Source organism: Lemur catta, chromosome X (genome assembly GCF_020740605.2).
Source record: "Lemur catta isolate mLemCat1 chromosome X, mLemCat1.pri, whole genome shotgun sequence".
Lineage (NCBI taxonomy): Eukaryota > Metazoa > Chordata > Mammalia > Primates > Lemuridae > Lemur > Lemur catta.
In genome coordinates this window covers 11187933-11213676 of record NC_059155.1, presented here as the reverse complement: position 1 = coordinate 11213676, position 25744 = coordinate 11187933, and the positions used below count along the sequence as shown (strand labels likewise).

The window sequence follows — 25744 nt, the reverse complement described above, 5'->3', positions numbered from 1 at the left end:
TATGCCTATCTTTATGCTCTAAATAAATCTCTTTACTATACCCTTATATTAATTGTAAGTTTCAAAATTGGTTAGTGTAATTCCTCCATATTTCTGTTTTATAAAATCAGTTTTTCTATTCTAGGTCCTTTGTATTTCCATGTAAATTTTAGCAGCAGCTTGTCAATTTTGCTACAAAAAAAAGCCTACTGGAATTTAGTTGAATCTGCAATTCCATTTGGGGAAAATTACATTTTAATAATGAATCTTTTAATCCATGAACATGGAATGTCTCTTCCTTTATTTAGATCTTCTACAATTTATTCCACATTGTTTTGTAGTTTTTAGTTATGGTTCTTTTATTAAATTTAATCCTATGTTTTTATTGAATTTATTTCTAAGCATTTTATTGATTTTGATGCTCTTGAAAATATAATTGTTTTCATATTTTATTTTCTGATTGTTATATGCAAGCATATAGAAATATAGTTGATTTTTGTATATTGATTTTATATCATGTGACTAAACTCTTTTATTAGTTCTAATAGTTTTATTATGGATACCTTAGAATTTTCTATAAAAACAATCATGTTTCCTGTGAATAAATACAGTTTTACTTTTCCCTTTCCCATCTGGATGCCATTTTTTTTTGTCTCCTTGTACTGTCTAGAACCTTCAGTACGGTGTTGAATGGAAGTGGTGAAAGCTAACATACTTACCTTGTTCCCAGTCTTAAGGGGAAAGCATTCAACTTTTAACCATTAAGTATGATCTTAGCTTTAGGTTTTCTGTGCATGCTCTTTGGCAGTATATTACTTTCCTATGGGTGGTATAACTAATTACCATAAATTTAGTGTTTTAAAGCAATATAAATTTCTTCTCTTACAGTTCTAGAAGTTAGAAGTCCTAAAATCAAGATGTTGACAGGGCTACACTCCTCCTAGAGTCTCTGGGTGAGCCTTGTCCAGCTTCTAGAGGCCACCTTCATTCCTTGACTCATGGCCCCTTGCTCACATTACTCCAACTTCTACATCCATCATCACATCTCCTATCTCTGACCTTAATGCTTCCTTCTTATAAGGACTCTTGAGATTACATTGGCCCTACTGCATAATCCAGGATAATCTCCCTATCTCAAAATCCTTAACGTAATTACATCTGCAGATTCCCTTTTCCTACATAACTTACCATTTTCACAGATTCCATGGATTAGGACATCTTTTGAGGGGGGCATTATTCAGCCTATCACAGGCAGATTGAAGATATTCCCTTCTATTGCTAGTTAATTGAGGTTTTTTATCATTATTAATATTATGAATGGATCTTGGCTTTTGTTTAACGTTTTTTCTGTATCTACTGTGGTGATCATGTAGTTTAAGGTTTACTCTATTAATAATGGTGTATTGTATTAATTGATTTTTAGATATTACACTAATCTTTCATTCGTGGGGTAAGTCCCACTTATAAGTATATAATCATTTTGTATGTTGCTGGATTAGGCTTGCTAATATTTTATTAAGTATTTTTGCATGTATGTTAATGAAGGATATTGGTCTGTGGTTTTCTTGTGATATCTTTGTTTAGCCTTGGTATCAGTGTAATACTGACATCATAGAATGAATTGGAAAGTATTCCCTCTTCCTCCATTTTCTGTAAGTGTATTATTTCTTTAAGTGTTTGATAAAATTCACCAGTGAAGCCATCTGGACCTGGGTTGTTCTTTGTGGGTAGTTTTTTGATTACTAATTCAACCTCTTTACTTGTTTTTTTTTTTTTTTTTTTTGAGACAGAGTCTCCCTTTGTTGCCCAGGCTAGAGTGAGTGCCATGGCGTCAGCCTAGCTCACAGCAACCTCAGACTCCTGGGCTTAAGTGATCCTACTGCCTCAGCCTCCCGAGTAGCTGGGACTACAGGCATGCGCCACTATGCCCGGCTAATTTTTTCTATATAGATTTTTAGTTGGCCAGATAATTTCTTTCTATTTTTAGTAGAGATGGGGTCTCGCTCTTGCTCAGGCTGGTCTCGAACTCCTGACCTCCAGCGATCCACCCGCCTCGGCCTCTCAGAGTGCTAGGATTACAGGCGTGAGCCACCACGCCCGGCTTTTTTTTCCTTGTTATAGATTTATTCAGCTGTTCTCTTTCTTGAGTCTGCTTTGGTAATTTGTAGCTTTCCATGAATTTGTCCATTCAAATAAATTTTCTAATTTGTTGACCTAAAGTTAGTCTTAATATTCCTGCATAATTGTTTTTCACTTCTGTAGGGTCAGTAGTGATGTTTCTTCTTTAATTCTTGATTTTAGTCATTTTTGTCTTCTCTGTTATTTTCTTGGTCATTCTAGCTAAGGGTTTGTCATTTGGTTAAACTTTTCAAAGAACCAGCTTTTGGTTCATTGATTTTCTTTATTTTTCTGTTTTCTATTACAAGAAAAGATTATTCCTTAATCTTTATTAGTTTCTTTTGTCTGCTTGCTTTGTGTTTAGTTTACTCTTTTTATAGTTTCCTAACTTGGAAGCTCAGATTACAAATTTGAAATCATTCTTCTTTTCTGAAACAGGCATTTAAAGCTATAGATTTCTCTCATATAGATACAGCAATGTTTTCGCTGCATCCATAAATTTTGATATGTTGTGTTTTCATTTTCATCCAGGTCCAAATATTTTTAAATTTTCCTTTGTGAGTTATTTGACCCATGAGTTATGTAGAAATGTGTTGTTTAATTTCCAAATATTTGTGTTTTTCCATATTTCTTACTATAGTGGATCACTAATATAAGTTCATTGTAGTTAGAGAATACTTTGTATGATTTCAGTCTTGTTAAATGTTTTGAAACATACTCCCACCTTGGGCCCTTGCTCTAATATCAGCATGATATATGCTCTTACTTTCCTCAGGTCTTCACTCAAATGTCACCTTCTCAATGAGACCTATCCAGACCAACATTAAAATTGTAACCATCATTACTACTACCCCATAGATCTTTCAATCTTACCCTACTGTATTTTTTTCTTTTTCATAGCATTCATAACCTTCTAACATACTGTCTAATTTACTTAGTTCTGTGAAGGTACGGCTCTTTATTTATTGATGTCTCCCAAGAACCCATAGTAATGCCTGGCTCAAAATAGTCACTGAATAAGTATTTTTGAGTGTATACATTAGTATTTTCATCTACTTGGACATATGTAGCTGAAATTTGCTACTTATGGGTTATAGTATTTCATTATAGAAACTTACCAGAATTTTATAATTCTTCTTAGATAGACATTTGTATTTTTGCTAGTTCCAGGCAATTATAAATAGCACTGATATGAAAATTCTTCTTATCATGTCCTCATACATATATGCCCACATTTTTATAAGGTATATGTGTGGGAGTAAAATTGATGGGTTGTATGTTGAACATACATTCACCATTAGCAGATAATGTCATACTGATTAGCACTGTGGCTACACATTCCCACCAGCAATATATAAGGGTACTAGTTCTTCAATCTCACTGACATATGATATTAGCATTCTTTTTAGTTTTTGCCAATATGTCAGTTTTCTGTCAGTATCTCATTCCTTTCCTAAATTGCATTTCCCTGAATTCTAATGTGGTTGAGCACTTTCGCATATATTTATTAGCTATGTGTAGTTCTTCTTTTGTGAGACATCTCTTCAGTATTTTGCCAGTTTTCCTAATGGTCATCCATCTTTTTCTTATTAATTTGTAGGAGTTACTTATGTATTCTGGATTGAAGTTCTGTAATAGTTTTTTGTGTAGCAAATAACTTTTTCTATTCTTTGGCTTTTCTTTTCCATCTCTTTATGACATTTTAATGAATAGAAGTTCTTAATTTTAATATAGTTGAATTCAATCTTTTCCTTAAAGATTAGTGCTTTTGTGTCTTTTTTTTTTTTTTTTTTTTGAGACAAAGTCCTGCTCTGTTGCCCAGGCTAGAGTGCCATGGGGTCGGCCTAGCTCACAGCAACCTCAAACTCCTGGGCTCAAGCAATCCTCCTGCCTCAGCCTCCTGAGTAGCTGGGACTACAGTTGCACACCACCACGCCTGGCTCATTTTTTTCTATTTTTAGTAGGGACAGGGTCTCACTCTTGCTCAGGCTGGTCTTGAACTTCTGAGCTCAAGCGATCCTCCCACTTTGGCCTCCCAGAGTGATAGAATTACAGGCGTGAGCCACCGCGCCCGACCTCTTTTTGTGGCTTAAGAAATACTTCCATCACTACTCCTGTGCCTTGCTGGTGGAAATACAGAATAGTATAACTCCTACAGAGTGAAATTTAACAATATATAGGAAAATTACGTATACATTTACCTTTTGTATCAGCAATTCCACTTCTTAAAATCTGTTTCAAAAATATACTGGAAAAATACCAAATCCTGTGTGCAGAAGGCTGTCTGTCAGGGTATTCATAACAACATAAGATTGGATACAAGACCAATGTGTATCAGTAGGGGAATAGTTGAATAAACTATGGTACATCCACACAATGGAGTACTTCGCAGACACAAGAAGAAGAAGAGCTCTACACGTTAATATGGAATTATCTCCAGGATATATTGTTCAGTACAAAAAAGTAAGTTGTAGAACAGTGTTTATAGTAAGTTACTTTATGTAGGAGAGGGGTGTAACTAATGAATTGTGTGTGTGTGTGTGTGTGTGTGTGTGTGTGCCTATTTGCTTATATTTTCAAAAAAGAAACAATAAAACCATAAGCTAAACCATAATAAATATATTATTTATGGGGAAAGAAGGGAAGGGGATGAAGGAGCCAGAGATGGAAGTGAGACGTCTGTGAAAGTACTGTATAACAATTTTCACCTTAGATCCATGTAAATGTTTTGCAAAATTAAAAAATTTAATCAGAAAGGTAAAATAATCCCTAAAATTCAAAAACTACCTGAAGTAAATGAACCTAATGACATACAAAGTTGGTAGCATAACCACACAGAGAAAACAATTACTTATAGTGAATTTAAAACAACATTTGTATATTTCTTATGAAATATAATCTAAGGACAAAAGTAACTGCGAGGAAATATAAAACTGTATTTAGTAGTTTTGTTGATGGTCATATTAGTATTGTTGTTGACATTTTAAAATTCTATAAGTATATTCTAGGAAGAAGCTAATAAATAATTTTGCTGATATTATTTTAAGCATACAGATAAAGTCCAAAATCGAGGAATTTAAGTAAAAACCTTGTGATCTTAAATTTGAATTGGAAATACCAATATGAACTCATTATTTATTTTTCTCATACAAAATGTCCTGACTTTATCCACTGAAAATGCCTAGAAGCAACAACTCAACAGCAGTGAGCATACCTAGCAACACACTGTCATTTCTAAATACCACTTCCCACTAAAAGGAACGAGGGATCCTTGGAGAAATATTCCAGGTTTGGATTAGGAAGTATGCAAGATGAGCTTTGGATATCTTGCTGTGCCAGAAGACCAGGTAGCAATACAGGAGCCTATATGAAGGTCCTAAGTGGGATAATTTAGTCACTAAAAAGAATATTAACTACATTTAATTGACATACATGAAATACCTGAAAATATTTGGTCACCATTGGACATTTCTAAGGTACCAACTTATTACTCTCATAATTGGTAAATAATGGAAAGAATCAAGCATTTATCCTGCCTTTCCTGTATGAACTGCATTTTAGGAAACCAAATAGTTGATGACGGTAAGTTCATTATAGAATTCCAGATAATAAATAAAAAAGAAATAATAAAATTAGGAAAACCCCATTTTGTAGCTCTTAATAAATTAATAGATCTAGGCAATGGTCATCAATGGATATAAAACTCATTTGGTGAAAGGTGAATGGGAGAACTTAATGGAGGGATGAAAGTAACACCACCTGACTCCCCCGATCAACTTCAGCATCACTAAAAATGGGACCACCAAAGATTTATATGCCTTATGACATGATGCCATAGGAAATACACATCTATCTATGAAGGATTCTTGCCTAAAAATATTGAACTTACATCTAATCAAACCTATAGATCAGCACTGTCCAATGCTACTTTCTGCAATAATGTAAATAGTTTTTTCTGTCTGTCCAATATGGTATCCACTAGCCACATATGGCTGTTGAGTACTTGAAGTGTGGTAAGTTTGGCTGAGGAACTGATACTTTAAAATTAATTTAAATGGACACATGTGACCAGTGGCTACTATATTAGATAGCATAGTTCTAGATTTAACTGCCAAGAAATAGAAGGGATTAAAGGAACAAGTTAAACAACACTCATTGAGAAATAATTCATCAAATTCATGTGTTCATAGAATAAATGTAGCTTCTCTAACAAATCAGTGGATGGGAGGGAAATGAGCTAGAGGGGTGGGAGGGAAGAGGTGCTATTTTAAAATAAAAAAGATTTAAGAAATATATTAGCCAAAGGCTGGTTTAGAACCTAAATCAAATAACCAAATGTAAAACAATATCTTTGAGATAATCAGGGCAATTTGAATATGAACTTGGTATTAGATGATGATAAGGAATTATTATTAATTTTGTGAAGTATATAATGCCACACTGATTATATTTTTAAAACATCCTTATCAGTTAGAGGTGTATATACTTGCATGACCCTGAGTCTTAGGTGCCTTACTTGCCTCACCATAGTTCCGGCCTTGCTTGAGATTTAATGTAGTAAGATAGCTATATACTATTGTCATTTGTTATAGGTTATAAAGACCTGCCCCAGCAGAGTTTCTATATCTGAGATCTAGGATTTAATTTTTATTAATTTGTCAAAGGTTGTTTTGGTAGGCGTTGTAGAACTTCCCTGTCTCTTTGTCTTGATCCAGATGAACCCCAAAAGAAGAACAAAGGTGATCCCATGAACAACCTGGAAAGTTTTTACCAAGAGATGATAATGAAAAAACGTCTTGAAGAGTTCCAACTTATGAGAGGTGAACCCTTTGCTTCCCACTCACTGGTCTCAGCTACATCAGTGGGTGATAGTGGCACAGCTGAGAACCCGTCATTACTCCAGGACGAGGGAAAACAGGCAGCACAGGGTAAAGGTCCCAGTCTCCATGTGGCAAAAGTTATTGATTATTCACCTGAGCAGTGTTGGACTGGGCCTAAGAAGCTGACGCAGCCAATAGAATTTGTCCCAGAAGATGAAATCCAGAGAAATCGTTTGTCAGAGGAAGAGATCCGAAAAATTCCTATGTTTTCTTCATATAATCCAGGGGAGCCAAACAAGGTATAGGCCAAACCAAGAAAAACAACATGGGTTGTTTTCACTTTTATTTACCTCTACCTAAATTAATACTTTTAAATTAGCTTTGATTATACCAAAGAATCGTGACATAGGCACAGTGATTGTGTTTATCCTTGACCTTGATTATTCCTTCTCTGCATACTATATAAGTAGCATATTTCCTATAATGTTCTTTGTGCTTTCTAAGATCCTAAACTACCCTTAGAATTTTAAAGAAGTCTTGATGAGACTCTAGTCTATACCTACTAGAAGCCCTGAATTGAAGGAAAAGTAACCTCCAATTTCCTAGGCTAGTAATAATCAAGTAGTATTCATAGGACTATCATAGCTGGTACCCATGGTGCCTTTGGAATTAGTCAATAAATAGATTGCCTGATTGTGAGTAAGGTTTGCTATTACCACATGAGCTTTCTCTTCAGAATGCTCCACCTGGCTTTCATATGACATATGACTTACTTTGCTATTAGCAAAACAGCAAAGTAAAAGCACAGGTCCTCTAAGCTTTGAGAAATTGGAAAACATGTAACCAAGTAATATTGTAAATAATCTTTGTTTTATTGATCAAATCATTATTTCACATTCATGCTATATGTTACATCTGGAATGGAAAATTCTTCATTACCATGTTACCCAAAGAGGAAACACAAGCCCCTGGAGCATACATTTTGTTGTATCTAATTTAAATAGTTTCTAACTGTCCCTGAATTTTTTTAAAAAAACTATTGTATAAGAGGGATATTAAAATAGTTTCCTTTGAATGATTTAATTTCTAATATATTCTTGCTGTTAGTTCAAGGGTAGCTTGAGTTTTATTTACTTTTTATTATGAAATGTTACTAATATAGCAAAAATCATATAAAATAATATAGCAAACACCTGTATACTCAGCCAGTCTTTACCAATCTTTATCAATTCCCAATAGTTTCCATGTTTTAGTTAAAAAAATAAAGCATTATAGATATACCTAAAGACTTACATGTATCCCTCACCAGTCCCATTCTCCTTTCTCCTTTCCAGATGTAACCACTATCCTGAATTCAGTATTTACCATTTCCATACACATTTTTATATTTTTTAATATATAACTGTATAGTTTTAAAAGATACTGTTTTATACATTTTAAAACTATATAGATCATATACTCTACATATCTTTCTATAACTTGTTTTTTTGAATCAATATACATAAAATTTTTGAAATTTGTTTCAAATGATATAAGGAACTATATAGTATTCCATTGGAGGAATAGACCAATATTTATTTATCCATTTTCCTGAAGATTGGTCCTTTCCATTATTTTGCTATTACAGATAATTCTGCGACAAATATTGTACATATGTCTTGTTGCACACATGCAAGAGTTTATCTAGGGCAGTGTTTTTCAAACTTAGGTTACAGTCAGAAGTTTAAAACCATAACCTGAGGTTTTGTACCCCCATGAAGAACTGAAATAAAAAAAAAAAAAAGGCCGGGCGTGGTGGCTCACGTCTATAATCCTAGCCCTCTGGGAGGCTGAGGCAGGTGGATCGCTCGAGGTCAGGAGTTCGAGACCAGCCTGAGCGAGACCCCGTCTCTACTAAAAATAGAAATAAAAAAATTATCTGGACAACTAAAAATATACATAGAAAAAATTAGCCGGGCATGGTGGTGCATGCCTGTAGTCCCAGCTACTCGGGAGGCTGAGGCAGTAGGATCGCTTAAGCCCAGGAGTTTGAGGTTGCTGTGAGCTAGGCTGACGCCACGGCACTCACTCTAGCCCAGGCAACAAAGTGACACTCTGTCTCAAAAAAAAAAAAAAAAAGAAGTTTAAAACCAGCAGATTTTTTTTTTTGTTTTATGAAACTAACTGGAATAGAATAGAAATATCAAAATGCATTCCATACAGTTAGGTTAATTACTGTTTCTTAAATCTTTTATTTTATGTGTGTCTGTATGTGTGAGAGAGATGTGTATGGGCCACAATGTAGTTTTTAATTCTTCCTGTAGATCTCAGTAAAAAATGTTGGGAAAGTGTCACTCTGTTGCAGTGATTCTCAAATGTTAGTGTGCATCAGAATCACCTAGAGGACTTATTAAAACATGCTGGTCACTACTCCCAGAATTTTTGACTCAATAGACCTGGATTGGGGCCTGAGAATTTACATTTCCAGCAAGTTCCCAAGAGATGCTGATGCTGCTGGTCTGAGAGTAACATTTAAGAATCACTGTTCTGGGTCATATACCTCAAAGTGGAATCACTGTATATAGGGTATGTATATCTTCAACTTCCAATGAGCAGGGTTTAGAGATTCCTTTCACATTCTTACCAAAACTTCGGAGTATTAAACTCTTAATTTGCCAGATGAATATGTTTGAAAATGTATGTCATTGTTTTAATTTGCATGTTCCTGATTTCCAATGAGTTTATGCATGTATTCATGCATTTGTTAGCCATTCAGCAACACTCAGTGAGTTACCTGTTCCATTCCTTTGCCCATTATTTGATCATATTTGTTTTTTCATATTTATTTATAGGGATTATTTTAAAATTCTGGGTATAAATCTTTGCTATTTATTTAGCAAATATCTTCTCCCAGTGGGTGGGTAGTTTACCTTTTAACATAGTTTCTGATGTCTTTTGTTGAGTAGAAGTATTTCATTTTAAAGTTATCAAATTATCATTATTTCATTCAATAGTTTGTGCTTTTTGAGTCATTTTAAGGAAATCCTTCCCTACAAATCAATAAGAAAAATACAAACAACCCAATAAAAATGGGCAGAAGGTACAAACAGGCAATTTACAGAGGCAAAAACATAAATCGCCAATAAACTTAAGAAATCTCATTAGTAATCAAGGAAATGCAAAATAAAACCACAATGATATATACCATTTAACACTCAGGATGTTGGTGTGTATTTAAAGCCCTAACAGTGTCAAGTATTGGTGAACATATGGAACAATAAGAACACTAATAAACTGCCAGGGGGAATGTAAATGAGTACAACCACTTTCAAGAATATTGTGGCAAGGTGGGCACTCTGACTCACACCTGTAATGCCAGCACCTTAGGAGGCCGAGGCAGGAAGATTGCTTGAGGCCAGGAGTTTGAGACCAGCCTGAGAAACATAGTGAGACCCCCATCTCTACCAAAAAATAAATTTAAAAATTAGCCAGGCATGGTGGCACTTGCCTATAGTCCCAGCTACTCGGGAGGCTGAAGCAGGAGGATCACTTGAGCACAGGAGTTTGAGGCTGCAGTGAGTTATGACTGTCCCAATGTACCCCAACCTGGGGACAGAGTGAGACCCCATCTCTAAAAACAAAAGCACAAAAAGAATATTGTGGCAATAGATAGTAAAATTGAACATGTTCATATACTGTCAGTCAGCAGTATCACTCCTTGGTGTCTATCCTAGAGAAACTCTTGGGCATGCACATTAAGGATTGTTATAATGATGCTTATTGTAGCATTGTTGTAGCATGTATGTTTTTAAACAACATACATGTTCATCAGCAGGAAAACAGATAAAGCATGGTATGTTCATAAAATAGAATACTACACAGTAGAGAAAATGGATAAAATAGAATTATAGGTATCAATGTGGATGAAATTCACAAACATAATTTTGAATAAAAATGAAGTTGCAGGCCGGGCACAGTGGCTCCCGCCTGTAATCCTAGCACTCTGGGAGGCCGAGACGGGCAGATCGTTTGAGCTCAGGAGTTCGAGACCAGCCTGAGCAAGAGCGAGACCCTGTCTCTACTAAAAATAGAAAGAAATTGGCCAAACAACTAAAATATATACAAAAAAATTAACCGGGCATGGTGATGCATGTCTGTAGTCCCAGCTACTCGGGAGGCTGAGGCAGAAGGATCACCTGAGCCCAGGAGTTTGAGGTTGCTGTGAGCTAGGCTGACGCCACGGCACTCTAGCCCAGGCAACAGAATGAGACTCTGTCTCAAAAAAAAAAAAATGAAGTTGCAGACTTCTCTTTTCAGCTTAAACATGTAAACTGCTTGGAAGTCATCACTCTGTCGTACAATAAGAAAAACAGCTGAACAAACTAAAAATCAGTGACTTTACTTGGACCCATCTGAAAACTGAAGTCACAGAGACAAGTGCAACACCAAAATATGGAGAGACAGGCAATAAGAAAAAATCGCATCCCAGATCTGCTTATCGGGAGGAGAAGGCACTGGAGCTATAAACTGGTATGAACACTTATGCAGTAACTTTGACAAATTACTGTAGATTATAGACTAGCATGGGAGTGACAAAACTCCTGGAGACTGCAGTCTTGAAGGACTTTTACTTCTAGGAACCCCAGCAGGTTCTCAAGCTAAAGAGCTAAGAAAAAAAAAAAAATCTCTTGTTTCTGGCATGGGGAGAGCAAAAGTAATCATTTTGAAGTATATTCAGAGCTTTGTACATAACAAAGGGCTACCCAGCAAGGAAAACAACTTTACCAAAGCCATATCCAACTCCAGGCTCTTCTAGCCTTCCTGTAGAGGGAGGGAGAGAGGGAGAGAGAGAGAGAAGCTATGAAACATTTGTGAAGGTTACAAGCTGGAGACACAGGCACACTAAAAGGTTGAGACTTAGTCGTAGTATTACAGAATGCCTCCCCTTCTCCCACACCTAGCTACCACATCAACAGTGCTTCATTATTGTAACTGGATTACAGCTGAAAGACCTGCAAGGTTCAGACTCTATTTATGCAGTTTTTAAGGAAACCCAAAGGAAACAAGGGAGACAAAAGACACTAGAAGAAATTGAAACCTCTGACACCTACAGCTAGAGCAAACATTAAGCACAGCCCAACTCCTGGCCAGATTAACATAAAACCTCACACTAATGGCCTTTTTGGCTCAATTCCTATTATTTGATAGATCATGTCCAGCTTTCAACAAAAAAATTACAAGGCATGCTAAAAGAAAAACCACAGTCTGAAGAGATAAAACAAGCATGACAACCAAACTCAGATATGACACAGGTTTTGGAATTATCAGATAGGGAATTTAAAATAACCATGATTAATATACTAAGGAGTCTACTAGTAAAAGTAGACAACATGGAAGTCCAGATGGCTAATGTAAACAGAGAGATAGAAACTCTAAGAAAGAATCAAAAGGAGGTGATAGAAATAAAAAAAACTGTAACAAATGAAGAATGCCTTTCATAGGCTCATCAGTAGGTTGGAAACAGCCAAGGAAGGAATCAGTAAGCTTGAAAACATGGTGATAGAAACTTCCCAAGCTGAAATACAAAGAGAAAAAAGACAGTAAAAAATTGAAGAGACTAAGAAGTAGGAGATGATTTCAAAGGGTGTAACATATACCTTACTGAAATACCAAAAGAAGACAAGAAAAAGGAGGGAATATTTGAAGTAATAATGGCTGAGAATATTCCAAAATTAATGATAGACAACAAGCCACAGATCCAGGAAGCTCAGAAAATACCAACCATAATAAATACCAAAAACTATACCTAACCATATCATGTTCAAACTACAGAAAGACAATGAAAAATTTTGAAAACAAAAAACACTTTACTCATATGGGAACAAAGATAAGAATTACAACAGACTTCTCATCAGAAACCTTACAAGCAAGAAGATAATAGAGTGAAATACTTGTGTTGAAAGAAAAAAAAAACTCATCTACGTAGAATTCTTTTTTTTTGTATCCAACATTTTATTTAATTGCCATGTTTGCATTCCTTTTGTCATATCAAATTCTAAAATAAATCTGAATTCAGTTATTTAATAGTTATATTAAGCATAACTATAGGTTTACATATGTAAGCATGACAGTGGGTATTTACAGAACTTTTTTTTTCATTTTAGAGCATTACAGGTATACAAACACTCTGGTTACATAAATTGCCTTTGCGATGCGTGAGTAAGAGCTACAAGTGTGCCCATCCCCCAGACAGCAGGCATTGCATCCATTAGGTGTGAATTTACCCATCCCCTCCTCCCCTCTCCCACCTGCTGGACACCCTATGAATGTTACTTCCTATATGTACACTTAGTATTGATTGATTAGTACCAATTTAATAGTGAGTACACGTGGTGTTTGTTTTTCCATTCTTTTGATACTTTACTTAGAAGAATGGGCTCCAGCTCTACCCAGTATAATATAATAAGGTAGTTCACCATTTTTTTTATGGCTGAGTAGTACTCCATGGTATACATAAATCACATTTTATTAATCCACTCATGTATTGATCAGCACCTGGGTTGTTTCCACATCTTTGCAATTGTGAATTGTGCTACTATAAATATTCGCGTGGAGATGTCTTTTTTATAGAATGTCTTTTTTCCCTTTGGGTAGATACCCAGTAGTGGGATTGCTGGATCAAATGGTAGTTCTACTATTAGTTCTCTGAAGTATATCCATACTACTTACCATAGAGGTTGTACTAGTTTGCAGTCCCACCAGAAGTGTATGAGTGTTCCTATCTCTCTGCATCCATGCCAACATTTATTGTTTTGGGACCTTTTGATTAAAACCATTCTCACTGGAGTTAAGTGATATCTCATTGTGATTTTTATTTGCATTTCACTGATGATTAGAGATGTTGAGCATTTTTTCATATGTTTGTTGGCCATAAGTCTATCTTCTTTTGAAAAGTTTCTGTTCATGTCTTTTGCCCAGTTTTTAATGAGATTGTTTGATTTTTTGCTTGCTAATTTTCCTGAGTTGTATATAGATTCTAGTTGTCATCCCTTTTTCGGATGTATAGTATACAAATATGTTCTCCCATTCTGTAGGTTGTCTATTTACTCTAGTGATAGTTTCCTTGGCTGTGAAGAAGCTTTTCAATTTGATCAGGTCCCATTTATTTATTTTTGTTGTTGCTGTGATTGCTTTTGGGGTCTTCTTAAATTCTTTGCCTAGGCCAATGTCTATAAGAGTTTTCCCAACACGTTCTTCTAGAATTCTTAGGGTTTCATGCCTTAGATTTAAGTCTGTTATCCATCATGAGTTGATTTTTGTGAGAGTTGAGAGGTGTGGATCCTGTATCAGTCTTCTACATGTGGCTATCCAATTTTCCTAGCACCATTTATTGAATAGGGGTTCTTTTCCCCAGTATATGTTTTTGTCTGCTTTGTCAAAGATCAGATGGCTATTTGAGGATGGTTTTATATCTGGGTTCTCAGTCCTGTTACATTGGTCTGTGTCTCCTGTTCTTGTGCCAGTACCATGCTGTTTTGGTTACTATAGCCTTGTAGTATAACTTGAAGTCTGGTAAATTGATGCTTCCCAATTTGTTCTTTTTGCTTAAGGTTGCTTTGGCTATACAGGGTCTTCTCTGGTTCCATACAAAGCATGGAATTATTTTTTCTACATCTGTGAAAAATGATGTTGGTATTTTAATAGGGATTGTATCGAATCTGTAGATCACTTTCGATAGTGTAGACATTTTAACAATGTTGATTCTGCCAGCCCATGAGCATGGTATGGTTTTACACATGTTTACATACTCTGCTATTCCCTTCCTCAGTGTTTCATAGTTCTCCCTGTAGAGGTCTTTTACCTCCTGAGTTAAATATATTCCTAGGTATTTTACTTTTTTTGTTCATATTGTGAAAGTTATTGAGTCTTTGATTTGGTTCTCAGTTTGACTGTTCTTGGCGTATGTGAATGTATTCAGTAAAAATGATACTGCAAAGGTGAAGGAAAAATAATAAAGACTTTCTCAGATAAGTAAAAACTGAGGGAATGTTTTACCAGTAAACCTGCCTTGCAAGAAGAAATATTTAAAAGAAAAAAGTTCTCCTGAGAGAAGGAAAATTATATGAGTCAGAAACTCAGATGTGCATAAAGAAAGGAAGAGCATAGGAGAATACATGAAGGTAAAATAAAATCTTATTTTCTCATTTTTAAATGATCTAAAAGATAAGTTTTCAAAGTAATAAACGTGTTTGATGTTTATAACATATGGATAAGTGAAATGAATAACAGCAGTGTTATAAGGGATAGGTTGGAGGAATTAGTATATATGTAAATATAAATCTGTCTATATATCTATCTATGTATCTGTTATAAGGTATCTGCACTACCCAGAAAGTGGTATAGTGTTATTTGACAGTAGACTTAGTTGTACGTGTGTATTGCAAACTCTAAGGCAACCACTAAAAAATTATAAAAAGAAGTACAATTAATATGCTAAGAGAGGGGTGAACATGGAAGCATATAAAATAATAGTCATTCTTTACAATCTTTTCCAGAAAATAAAAGTAGAGGGAACACTTCCTAACTCATTAGCTTAATACCAAAACTAGAAAAAGACATTACAATGAAGGAAAGTTATAGACAGTATCTCTCATGTGCACAGAAGCAAAAATTCCAAATGCTATGAAAATCAAAACATTTAAATATTTTGATTGAAAAATCAAAATACTAGGGAATAAAATCCAACAGTGTGTAAAAAGAATTATATACTGGGATCAGTTGGGATTTATTCCAGGTATCCAAGGCTGTTTCAACATTTGAAAATCAATCTACCACATTATACTAAAGAAGAAAAATCATACGATCATTTCAATTCATATAGAAAAGGCATTTGAAAAAATCTTAACACCCATTCATGATTTAAAAAAACTCTCAGCAAACTAGGAATAGAGGAGAACGTCCTCAACTTGATAAAGAATACCTACAACATCTTACAGCTAATATCATACTTAATGGTGAGAAACTGATGTTTTCCCCTTTGATCAGGAACAAATCAAGAATGTCCTCTTTCCCCACTCCTTTTCAGCATTGTATTAGAGGTACTAACTAATGCAATAAGACAAAAAATGGAAATTAAAAGTATATAGATTGGGAAGGAAGAAACAAAATTCTCTTTGTTCACAGGTAACATGTATATCTATGTGGAAAATCCCAGAGAATCAACCAAAAAACCAACAAACAACTCCTGGAACTAGTGAGTGAGTACAGGTTGGAGGATACAAGGTTTTTATGTAAAAGTCAGTTGCTTTCCTGTATACCAGAAATGAAAATTGGAATTTGAAATTAAAAACAGCACTGTTTACAATAGCACCAAAAAAGAATTAAATACTTAGGTATATTAACAAAATATGTATAGGATCTATATGCAGAAAAGTATAAAACTGATGGAAAAATTAAAGAAGATCTAAACAAATTCAGAGATATTTTGTTTTCCTGGATTAAAAGACTTAATGTTGTTAAGATATCAGTTCTTCCTGAATTAATCTGTAGATTCCACACAATCCCAACAAAATCCAGCCAAGCTATTTTGTGGATATTAACAAACTGATTCTGAGTTTATATGGAAAGACAAAAGACACAGAATATCTAACATAATACTAAATAAGAAGAACAAAGTTGAAGGACTGATACTATCCAACTTTAAAACTTACTATAATTAAATAGTGTGGTATGGTGTTGGTGGGAAAAAAAGACACACAGATCAGCAGAACAGAATAAGGACTCCAGGATTAGACCCACATAAATATAGTGAACTGATCTTTGACAAGGGAGCAAAGGCAATTCAGTGGAGAAAGGACAGTCTTTCAACAAATGGTGCTAGAACAACTGAATATCCACATGTAAAAAAATAAATCTAGACAAAAACCATATATCCTTCATAAAAATTAACTGAAAATATAAAACACAGTAGTATAAAACTTCTAGAAGAAAACAGGAGAAAATCTAAGTGACCTTGTGTTTGTTTGATGATACATTTATTTATGAGATATAACACCAAAAGCACAATTTATGTAAGAAACAACTGATAAATCAGACCTTTGTTAAAAATATAAATTTCTGCTATGTAAAAGCTACCTTTAAAAGAATCAAAAAACAAGCTACAGACTGGAAAAAATATTTGCAAAACATATGTCTAATAAAGGACTTGTATCCAAAATACACAAAGACCTCTTAAAACTCAACAGTAATAAAATGAACAAATCATTTTAAAAACATGTAAAAGATAAGAACAGACACCTCACCAAAGAAGATATATGCATGGTAAATAAGCATATGAAAAGAAGCTCATCATTATTTGTCATAAGAGAATTGCAAAATGGAACAGTGAGATACCATTATACACCCACGAGGATGGCTAAAATCCACAGTAAAACCGACAATACCAAATCGGGTTCAGGATACGAAGCAACAGGAACCTCTTATTCATTGATGATGGAAATACAAAATGGTACAACCTCTTTGGAAGACAGCTTGGCAGTCTCTTACAAAGCTGAACATTGTTTTAACGTACAATCCAACAACTACACTCCTAGTTATTTACCCACTTGATTTGAAAAAACCTATGTTCACACAAAAACACAAATGTTCATAGTAGCTTTATTCGTAATTGCCAAAAATTGGAAGCAGTCAAGATGTCCTCCAGTAAGTAAATGAGTACATTCACCTGTGGTAGATCTATGCAATGGAATATAATTCTGCAATGAAATGAAATGAACTATCAAGCTACAAAAAGACATAAAAGAATTTTAGATGCATATCAATAAGTGAAAGAAGCTGGTATGGAAAGACTACATATTGTATGATTTCATTATATGACATTCTGGAAAAGGAAAAACTGTGGAGACAGTAAAATGATAAATGGTTGCCAAGAGTTTGAGGGAAATGGGGAAAGGAGAAATAGGTGAAGCACAAGGGATTTTTAGGGCAGTAAAATTATTCTGTGTGATACTGTAATGGTGGAAGCAAGACATGCATTTGTCAAAACCCATAAAACCAAATAGCACTAAGAATAACCCTTAATGTATACAAATATTAAAAAATCATTTAGGAGGTTGGGGAACCCCAGGAAAGAATGCAGACTGTGAGAAGAGAATATAACTTTATTACAAATACATAAAACAACTTCATTGAAGGGATTGAGGAAAACGTGCTGACCTACATATATTTGGACATATGTGAAGTCTGGAAGACTTGAAGGCAAATGGAAATGCACATAGGCACTGTTGATAAGGTTGTGTTCCACGGGGGTACTGGTTAACAATTCTAATATTGCTATACGTGCATAATGGAGTGGGACAATTAAGTAAATGGATGACAGATGGTGGGAGCCAGGTTTCTCACTGTTGGAATTTGTAGATAAGTAAAGGGAGGAAGCTAGATTGATCCATGTGGTAATGGTATAGAGTTGGAGACATCAGTATGAACTCTTGTTTAACTTACTATAGATATGACTGGTTACATATAGAAATATTTACATGTTATATATATGGATTAGTATAAACATATCTTTTACTCTGTCAGCTGATAGGGCTCAAATGAAAGGACACCCAAGAAGCAAAAAACTTGCTCAGCATCCAGAACTTGGTTTCTAATACCATTCTCTAATAAAAGGAACCAAAGTTCTTGGAGAAATGGCTGCTTCTAATACTGGAACAGGAAATAAACAAGATGAGCCTTATGTATCTTGTAGTACCACAAAGTAAGAAAGTGCTAAAAAATAAAATAAAATTATTATGTTGTTCTTTGACATTGGGGTATATCAAAGAAACATAGAAGCCACATGAGAGAACTTTCAATGACCAAAGCTGGAACAACTTGTGCAACAAACTAAATAAATTAATGTTGGATAATAATCCCAAGTATAGGATAAATATCTGTGAGTCCAAGTGATGTAAATAAATGATTGAGTAAATAAATAAATAGAGAAGAGATAAATCTCCCATAAAAAACAATTCCAAATAATTTATGTAGATACTCTACCTCAAGGAAGGAGAGCATAACTCCCCACTCCTTAGTTTTGAGCTGCTTGTAGTAACTTCTTTCCAAAAGAGTACAGTATGAGAATGCAGAAAAAAAAGAGTAACTTTAAAATGGAGAAACCTGATAAACCCTACCTCAACCAGGTGATCAAGGCCAACATCAACAGTTATAAATCATGTTGACTATGTGTATGCTTAATATGATGTGATCACAACTGTACTTTTCAAAACACTGTGGTCTTCTTCCCCATAATCCATAGCCCCAGTCTAACCATGAGAAAAACGCCAGAAAAACTTCCAGTAGTGGGGCATCCTACAAAATACCTGACCAGTACTCTTCGAAACTGTCAAGATCATTAAAAACAAAGAAAGTCTGACAAACTGATATAACTAAGAAGAGCTTAAAGACACATGACAACTAAATGTAATGTGGTAACCTGCATGGGATCCTGGAACAGGAAAAGGACATTGGGTAGAAACTAAGGAAATCTAAATAAACTGTGGACTTTAGTTAATAATAATGTATCAATATTGGTTCATTAATTGTAACAAATGTAACATACTATTGTAACATATCAATAGCGGGGAAACTGGGGAGTATATGGGAGCTCTCTATACTATCTTCTCAACTTTTCTGTAAATCTAAAACTGTTCTAAAAAATAAAGTTGAAGAAATTATCTTTTCCATGTTACATGTTCTTGACATACTTGTAGAAGATCACTTGACTGTAGATGCATAGATTTATTTCTGGGCTCTGTATTCGGTTCCATTGATCTATGTATGTGTCTGGTTTTATGCCAGCATCATACGGTTATGATTACCGTAGCTTTGCAATATATTGTGAAATAAGGAAGTGTGCATCCTCTAGCTTTGTTCTTTCTCAAGATTGTTTTGGCTTTTGTCTGTTTGACTTTGATAGAGACGCATTAATTGTTTTGAGTAGTATGGATATCTTAATATTAAGTCTTCTAATCCATGAATGGTGTTCAGTATCACTGTAGGATAATTACAGTTAACAATAATATACTATATAGTTATATAATATATAATAATATAGTTATATAATAATATATGTAATAGTGCTGCTGCTATTATGAATGGGTATGCAGATGTCTCTTCGATATACTGATTTTCTTTCCTTTGGATAAATGTCCAGTAGTGGGATTGATGGATCACATGGTAATTCTATTTGTAGTTTTCTGAGGAACCTATATACTGTTCTTCATAGTGGCTGTACTAGTTTACATTCCCACCAGCAATATTTCTCCACAACCTCACCAGCATTTGTTATTTTTTGTCTTTTTGATAATTTTTTGTCATCCTAACTGGAGTGAAAATGATACCTCATTGTGGTTTCAGTTTCCTTACTCATTATTGGTGTGTTTTGGTTTTCTATTTCTATTTTCCATGATTCAGTCTTGGTAGGTTGTATGTTTCTAGGAGTTTATCCATTTCTTTTAGGTTGCTCAACTTGTTGATGTATAATTTTTCATAGTAGTTTCTTGTAATCCTTTTTATTTCTATGGCATTAGTTGTAGTGTCTCCTCTTTTGTTTCTGATTTTGTTTATTTGAATCTTCTTTTTTTCTTAGTCTAACTAAAGGTTTGTCAATTTTGTTGATCTTTTCAACAAAACCAGATCTTAGTTTTGTTGTTTTTTCTATTTTTTTCTATTCTCTATTTTCTTTATTTCTGCTCTAATCTTTATTATTTCTTTCCTTTTCCTAACTTTGGTCTTAGTTGATTCTTCTTTTTCCTACTTCCTTGAGGTGTAGAGTTAGGTTGTTTATTTGAGATCTTTCTTCTTTTTTAATGTAGTTTTTATTGCTACAAAACTCCCTGTTAGTACTGTTTTTCTGCATCCCATAAGTTTTGGTATGTTGTGTTTTTGTTTTCATTTGTTTCAATATATTTCCTAATATCCCTTTTATTTCTTCTTTCACCCATTGGTTGTTTAAGAGTGTGTTGTTTAATTTCTACATATTTGTAATTTTCCAATTTTGTTCTCTTAATTGATTTCTGTTTTCATTCCATTGTGGTCTGAAAAGATACTTAGTTTTATTTCAATCTTTGTTTAATTTGTTAAGACTTCTTTTGTGACACAATATGTAATCTATCCTGGAGAATGTTCCATATGCATTTAATAAGAATGTATATTCTGTTGCTGCTGTATAGAATGTTCTATATATGTCTGTTAAGTCCATTTGGTCTGTAGTGTTGTTCAGGTCCTCTGTTTCTTTATCAATCTTATGTGTGGATGTTCTATCCATTATTGAAAGTAGGGTATTAAAGTTTCCTACTATTATAGTGATGCTGTCTATTTCTCCCTTAAGTTCTGTTATTGTTTGCTTCGTATATTTAGGTGCTCTGATGTTAGGTGCCTATATATTTATAATTGTTATATCTTCCTGGTGAATTGACCCTTTTATCATTCTATAATGTCCTTCTTTGTCCCTTGTGACAGTTTTTTTTTTACTTAAATTCTATTTTGTCTTATATAAGTATGGCCACCCTTTTTCACTTTTGGTTACCTTTTGCATGGAATATCTATTTCCATTCTTTCACTTTCAGCTTATGTGTGTCCTTAGATCTAAAGTGAGTCTCGTTTAGACAATATGTAGTTGGATCTTGTTTATTTTATCCATTCAGCTACTCTATGTCTTTTGGGGAGTTTAATCTATTTATATTTAAGGTAATTATTGGTGGCAAAGGACTTACTACTACCATTTATTGTTTTCTGTCTGTCTTATAGCTCTTTTGGTCTCCTTCCCTTTTAGCTATATTCCTTTGTGGTTCATTATTTTTTTGTAGTGGCATGCTTTGATTTCTTTCTCATTTTTCTCTGCATATTGTCTGTAGGTATTTTCTTTGTGGCTACCACAGGGCATACATAAAACATCTTATAGTTATAACAATCTGTTTTAAACTGATGACAACTTAAGTTCAGTCACATATAAGACCTCCGTTTTGTTCTCTTGAATTTTTATAGCATCCCATTCCTAATAAATAGAATAGTTTCTCTTATTTTTCTGAGGATATTAGTTATGGTTTTTTGAAGTTTTTTCCTCCCTCCATAGTCTTTGTTTTCTCTCATTTGCTTTCTTTTCTGTTTGTTTGTTCTATTCTCGGTCTTTCACATTAGAGGCTTTCCTCAGGTGCCTAATATTCCATGCTCAACTTTGTTAGTAGAGAGTAAAAAGCTGATTGGAGGTTTTGAGTACATGAGTGGCCCTTGTTGATTTTGAGCTTCACTTTAAAGTGGCTTGGCTGGGCCATTTGTTGGAGGAATTCCCAATCCCAAGTCAGTATTTTTATATCTTTCCTCTAGGGGCTTATCAGTGTCCCCAAAGAAGACTGTCCAAACTCTCTCTTGGAAGGATAAGAGCATTCTAGGAGCCAAGTGGTAGAAAAGGTTTGGGAGGACCTCAGCATTAAGTGTGCATTCTTTCTCTTAGTCTCCTTGCTTTGAGAAACAGTATTCATATATTCACCTCTGTATGGCATTTTCCATCTTCTGACAATGAGCCTCCAGTATTCTACTAGGATTGGCAAGTTGCCTTTACCCAGTAGCATATTGTAAATGAGGGTATTTAAAAATCAAATTAGCTTTTTAAATAACCTTCAGCTTACCCACCTTATTTTAACGCCATCCCTTCACATGTATTTCCAGTGGTACCTGAAGCTATCATTTCCTAAACTATTTGAGGATTCTTAAGTGGAGATTGGGTGGGTTCTTAGCTTTCCTCACTGCTAGTTTAAGATTTATTTAATAGCTTTCTTGAATGTGCTGAGTTGGTTCCTAATCATTCAGTTGTTTTCCAGCTTCCAGAGTGTTATTGCTATTGCCTCCTTACCTTGTTCATTTGTGTGTATTTTTTAAGTTCCCGTAGTTTTAGGAAGTTTTCTGGATAGAGTGAAATTAAATCAGTGTGTTCAATCCACCATTTTTATCTGAAATAAACTAATTCTAACCATAATGAAAGAGTTGCCTTACCTCTGTTATGTGATATTTCTTTTGCTCTTCAATTTGTATTAGGTGTTATACCTGAAGAACCTTAGCCCTCAGGTGACTGAAAAAGATCTGGTCTCATTGTTCGCTCGATTCCAGGAGAAAAAAGAACCTCCAATTCAATTCCGATTGATGACTGGACGAATGAGGGGGCAAGCTTTCATCACCTTTTCCAGTAAGTAGCTTCATGTAGATAATTACTCAGTTGCAGCCTCAGTTCACTAAGAGACTACCGATAACCTCTCTAATTTAGATATAGTCCTTTGATTTACCCACAGCACATGAGAAGAAGGAAAGTAAGGAAAATATGTTTTCAGTGTTATTCTGTCTCTCTTTCTGTGCTTCCTCTCCTCCATTGAAAGTATATGACCACTTTACCCTAGTGTCCTCAATTTTCTCCAGTCTTGGCAGTTCCTTCTCACCCTACCAAAATCCTTCCCTTTTACTGACAATAGCATTTCTAATGTAAGTTATAATTAGATTACTCATTAATTAATATGTTGGTATTCTGATCGACACACGTACTTGCCTTATGCCCTAGTCCTTTAGGACTAAGTGAATGCAAGCTAATATACTAATTCATAATTAGTGGATGATACATTCTTCTGAATATTGTTTACATATTAATGCGTGGCTTCTATGTTCCAAGCCAAAGGGAGGAATAATGTAGGAATTTCAGTTTCTGTGCTACACAAAATAGTGTCTTCTTTTTGGTGGGGAGACTGGGTAGGATCTGTCCCTAAACTATCATCATTGCTTAACAGCCTACTAATTGATGTACAGGCAATTGGTTTTACACACAAGTACTGTCAAACTCCCCTCCACTGCTTTCATACAGTCTTGTACCATCTTTCCTATCTTACCAAAGGTTTATTCTGGCCATAATCCACTCCCTCCTTGTTTCCTACATCTAGGCACTGAGACCCATAAGGTAAATACTCCTGCTGTATGCTATATATTTCATACCTCAAGCTTCCATATGCCTACAAGAGTTCTTAAACTTATTTATCCCAATAAGGGCTTTAAGAACCACTCTCCCACTGAAAGAAAAAGTAGCAAAGAAAAAAAATAACTTCTTTCTATTGTCTTCAAGGCATAGGGCAAAAAAAAGAAAAGAAAAGAAAACAATAACTTCTTTCATTGTGTTACCCATTTTGAAAATGATCCGGTTCTCATGATACCTATAATCGTTATCTAAGATAGAGGCTTGTGTATAATTAGTAATAGCTTAGACTTCCTTAGCGTACAATTTATATCCTTGTTTCTTTACCTATGTCTTTGAATTAGGAGCCACCCTCAAACATCCATTTTGAGTTTTTTTGTGATTATTTTTAGCATTAATTTAATCTTACTAAATTATACATATTGGAGATTATAGAAAAGATTATAAAATCAAATAACCATATGGCCTTATAACTTACGTTTAACTCTAAGGCAAAATAACCTAAACTAGACTTGGAATAGAATTGAATTATTAAGCCCTATGTAAATTGATATTTTTTCTTTCTCTTTTAGATAAGGAGATAGCATGCCAAGCATTGCATCTAGTAAATGGATATAAACTACGTGGGAAAATATTGGTGATAGAGTTTGGAAAGAACAAAAAGCAACTGTCAGATCTCCAAGCTGCTTCTCTCATACCATGTGCTACAGATGGTACTACAGAAATCAGTGGTAGCTAGAATATATATAGATTGTGGGTCCTGGATGGTCTTTCTTGCATCCGAATCTTGGATCTAGGATTTGTGTACAGATAGCAATTTATTTGGAGTTGAAGAGGAGAAACTAACTGAGAGAGAAAAAAGTAATTGGGATAATCCCCTTCAGCTTTTGGATAGAATTGGTAGAAAACAATTTCTATAATCAAAAACTATGTAGGACAGATAATATACTAAGTATGAAGGGTAGTGTATAAAAAGTATTGTTTTCTCAGGATAACATTACAAAAAATTATTACTGGGGATTTTTCAAAATCCTTATAATTTTGCTGGGTCTTCAATATTTGTCCCTAGAGATAACATTCTTTCCAAGACTGCCTCCTATATACAGACCTAAAAAAACTAAATAAATGTTGAAATATTTATTCACTAGAGCCCACTTGTCCCTCATTTTATCCACCAAATAAATAAAAAAGCAGGACCCTAGGCTTAAGCATCAACAAATGCTGTTAAGTCAGAATTATCACTAGTAACAGTAGGTAGTTTCATAAGTCAGTCAACATACTTAATGAATGCTTCCCCACTAAGTTATCAGAGCCTTCAAAAAACTATATATTTTTCTAATGAAATATTTTAGATCAAAATATTGGTGTTCTCATGACCATTTAAGCTAGCTACCATTGAGTAGTCACTGAGTTCAAAGCAATAAACATTGAATAAGTATTTAATATATGTTAAATACTACACATATGAATTTTACAAGAGGAATATACTAGCAAAGACTATAAAAAAGAAGTGGGAAGAAAGAGTTCTCTAGAAGAGAGGAAGCCAGTCTCAAATTCTCCAGTTGTTTGTTTATGGTTACTGGAGAATAAAAAGACAACATAGTATAGAGGAAGTGGTATAAACTTTGGAGTCAGACCTATATTTGAACTTCACAGCCACATTTAGCACTCCATGACCTTGGCAAGTCACTTAATCTTAGCCTCAATTTTCTCATCTATAAAGTGAGAATAATCTACTTACCTCATTGGGTTGTGAGGATTAACTGATATGATATTATCCAGGCTGAGGAACAGAAAAATTAAATAATAAAGTCAAACAGAGTATAGGACCTCTGAGACACCATTGAGCACTCCAACA

General features: G+C 34.5%; 1 protein-coding gene across 4 annotated transcripts in view; it reads left to right on the top strand.

Annotated features, from left to right (window-relative positions):
• The window catches only part of RBM41 (RNA binding motif protein 41), a 48185-nt gene extending 23150 nt beyond the window's left edge, over positions 1 to 25035 (top strand). For 2 of the 4 annotated variants that reach the window (XM_045537911.1, XM_045537909.1), the window contains 3 exons: positions 6813 to 7216; positions 22971 to 23118; positions 24459 to 25035. In XM_045537911.1, the coding sequence (XP_045393867.1) occupies positions 6813 to 7216; positions 22971 to 23118; positions 24459 to 24625 (719 nt within the window). In that variant the 3' untranslated portion in view covers positions 24626 to 25035. The remainder of the gene's footprint in view (positions 1 to 6812; positions 7217 to 22970; positions 23119 to 24458) is intronic. The other 2 variants (XM_045537912.1, XM_045537910.1) reach the window with 1 other exon arrangement.
• The last annotated feature ends 709 nt before the right edge of the window (positions 25036 to 25744 follow it).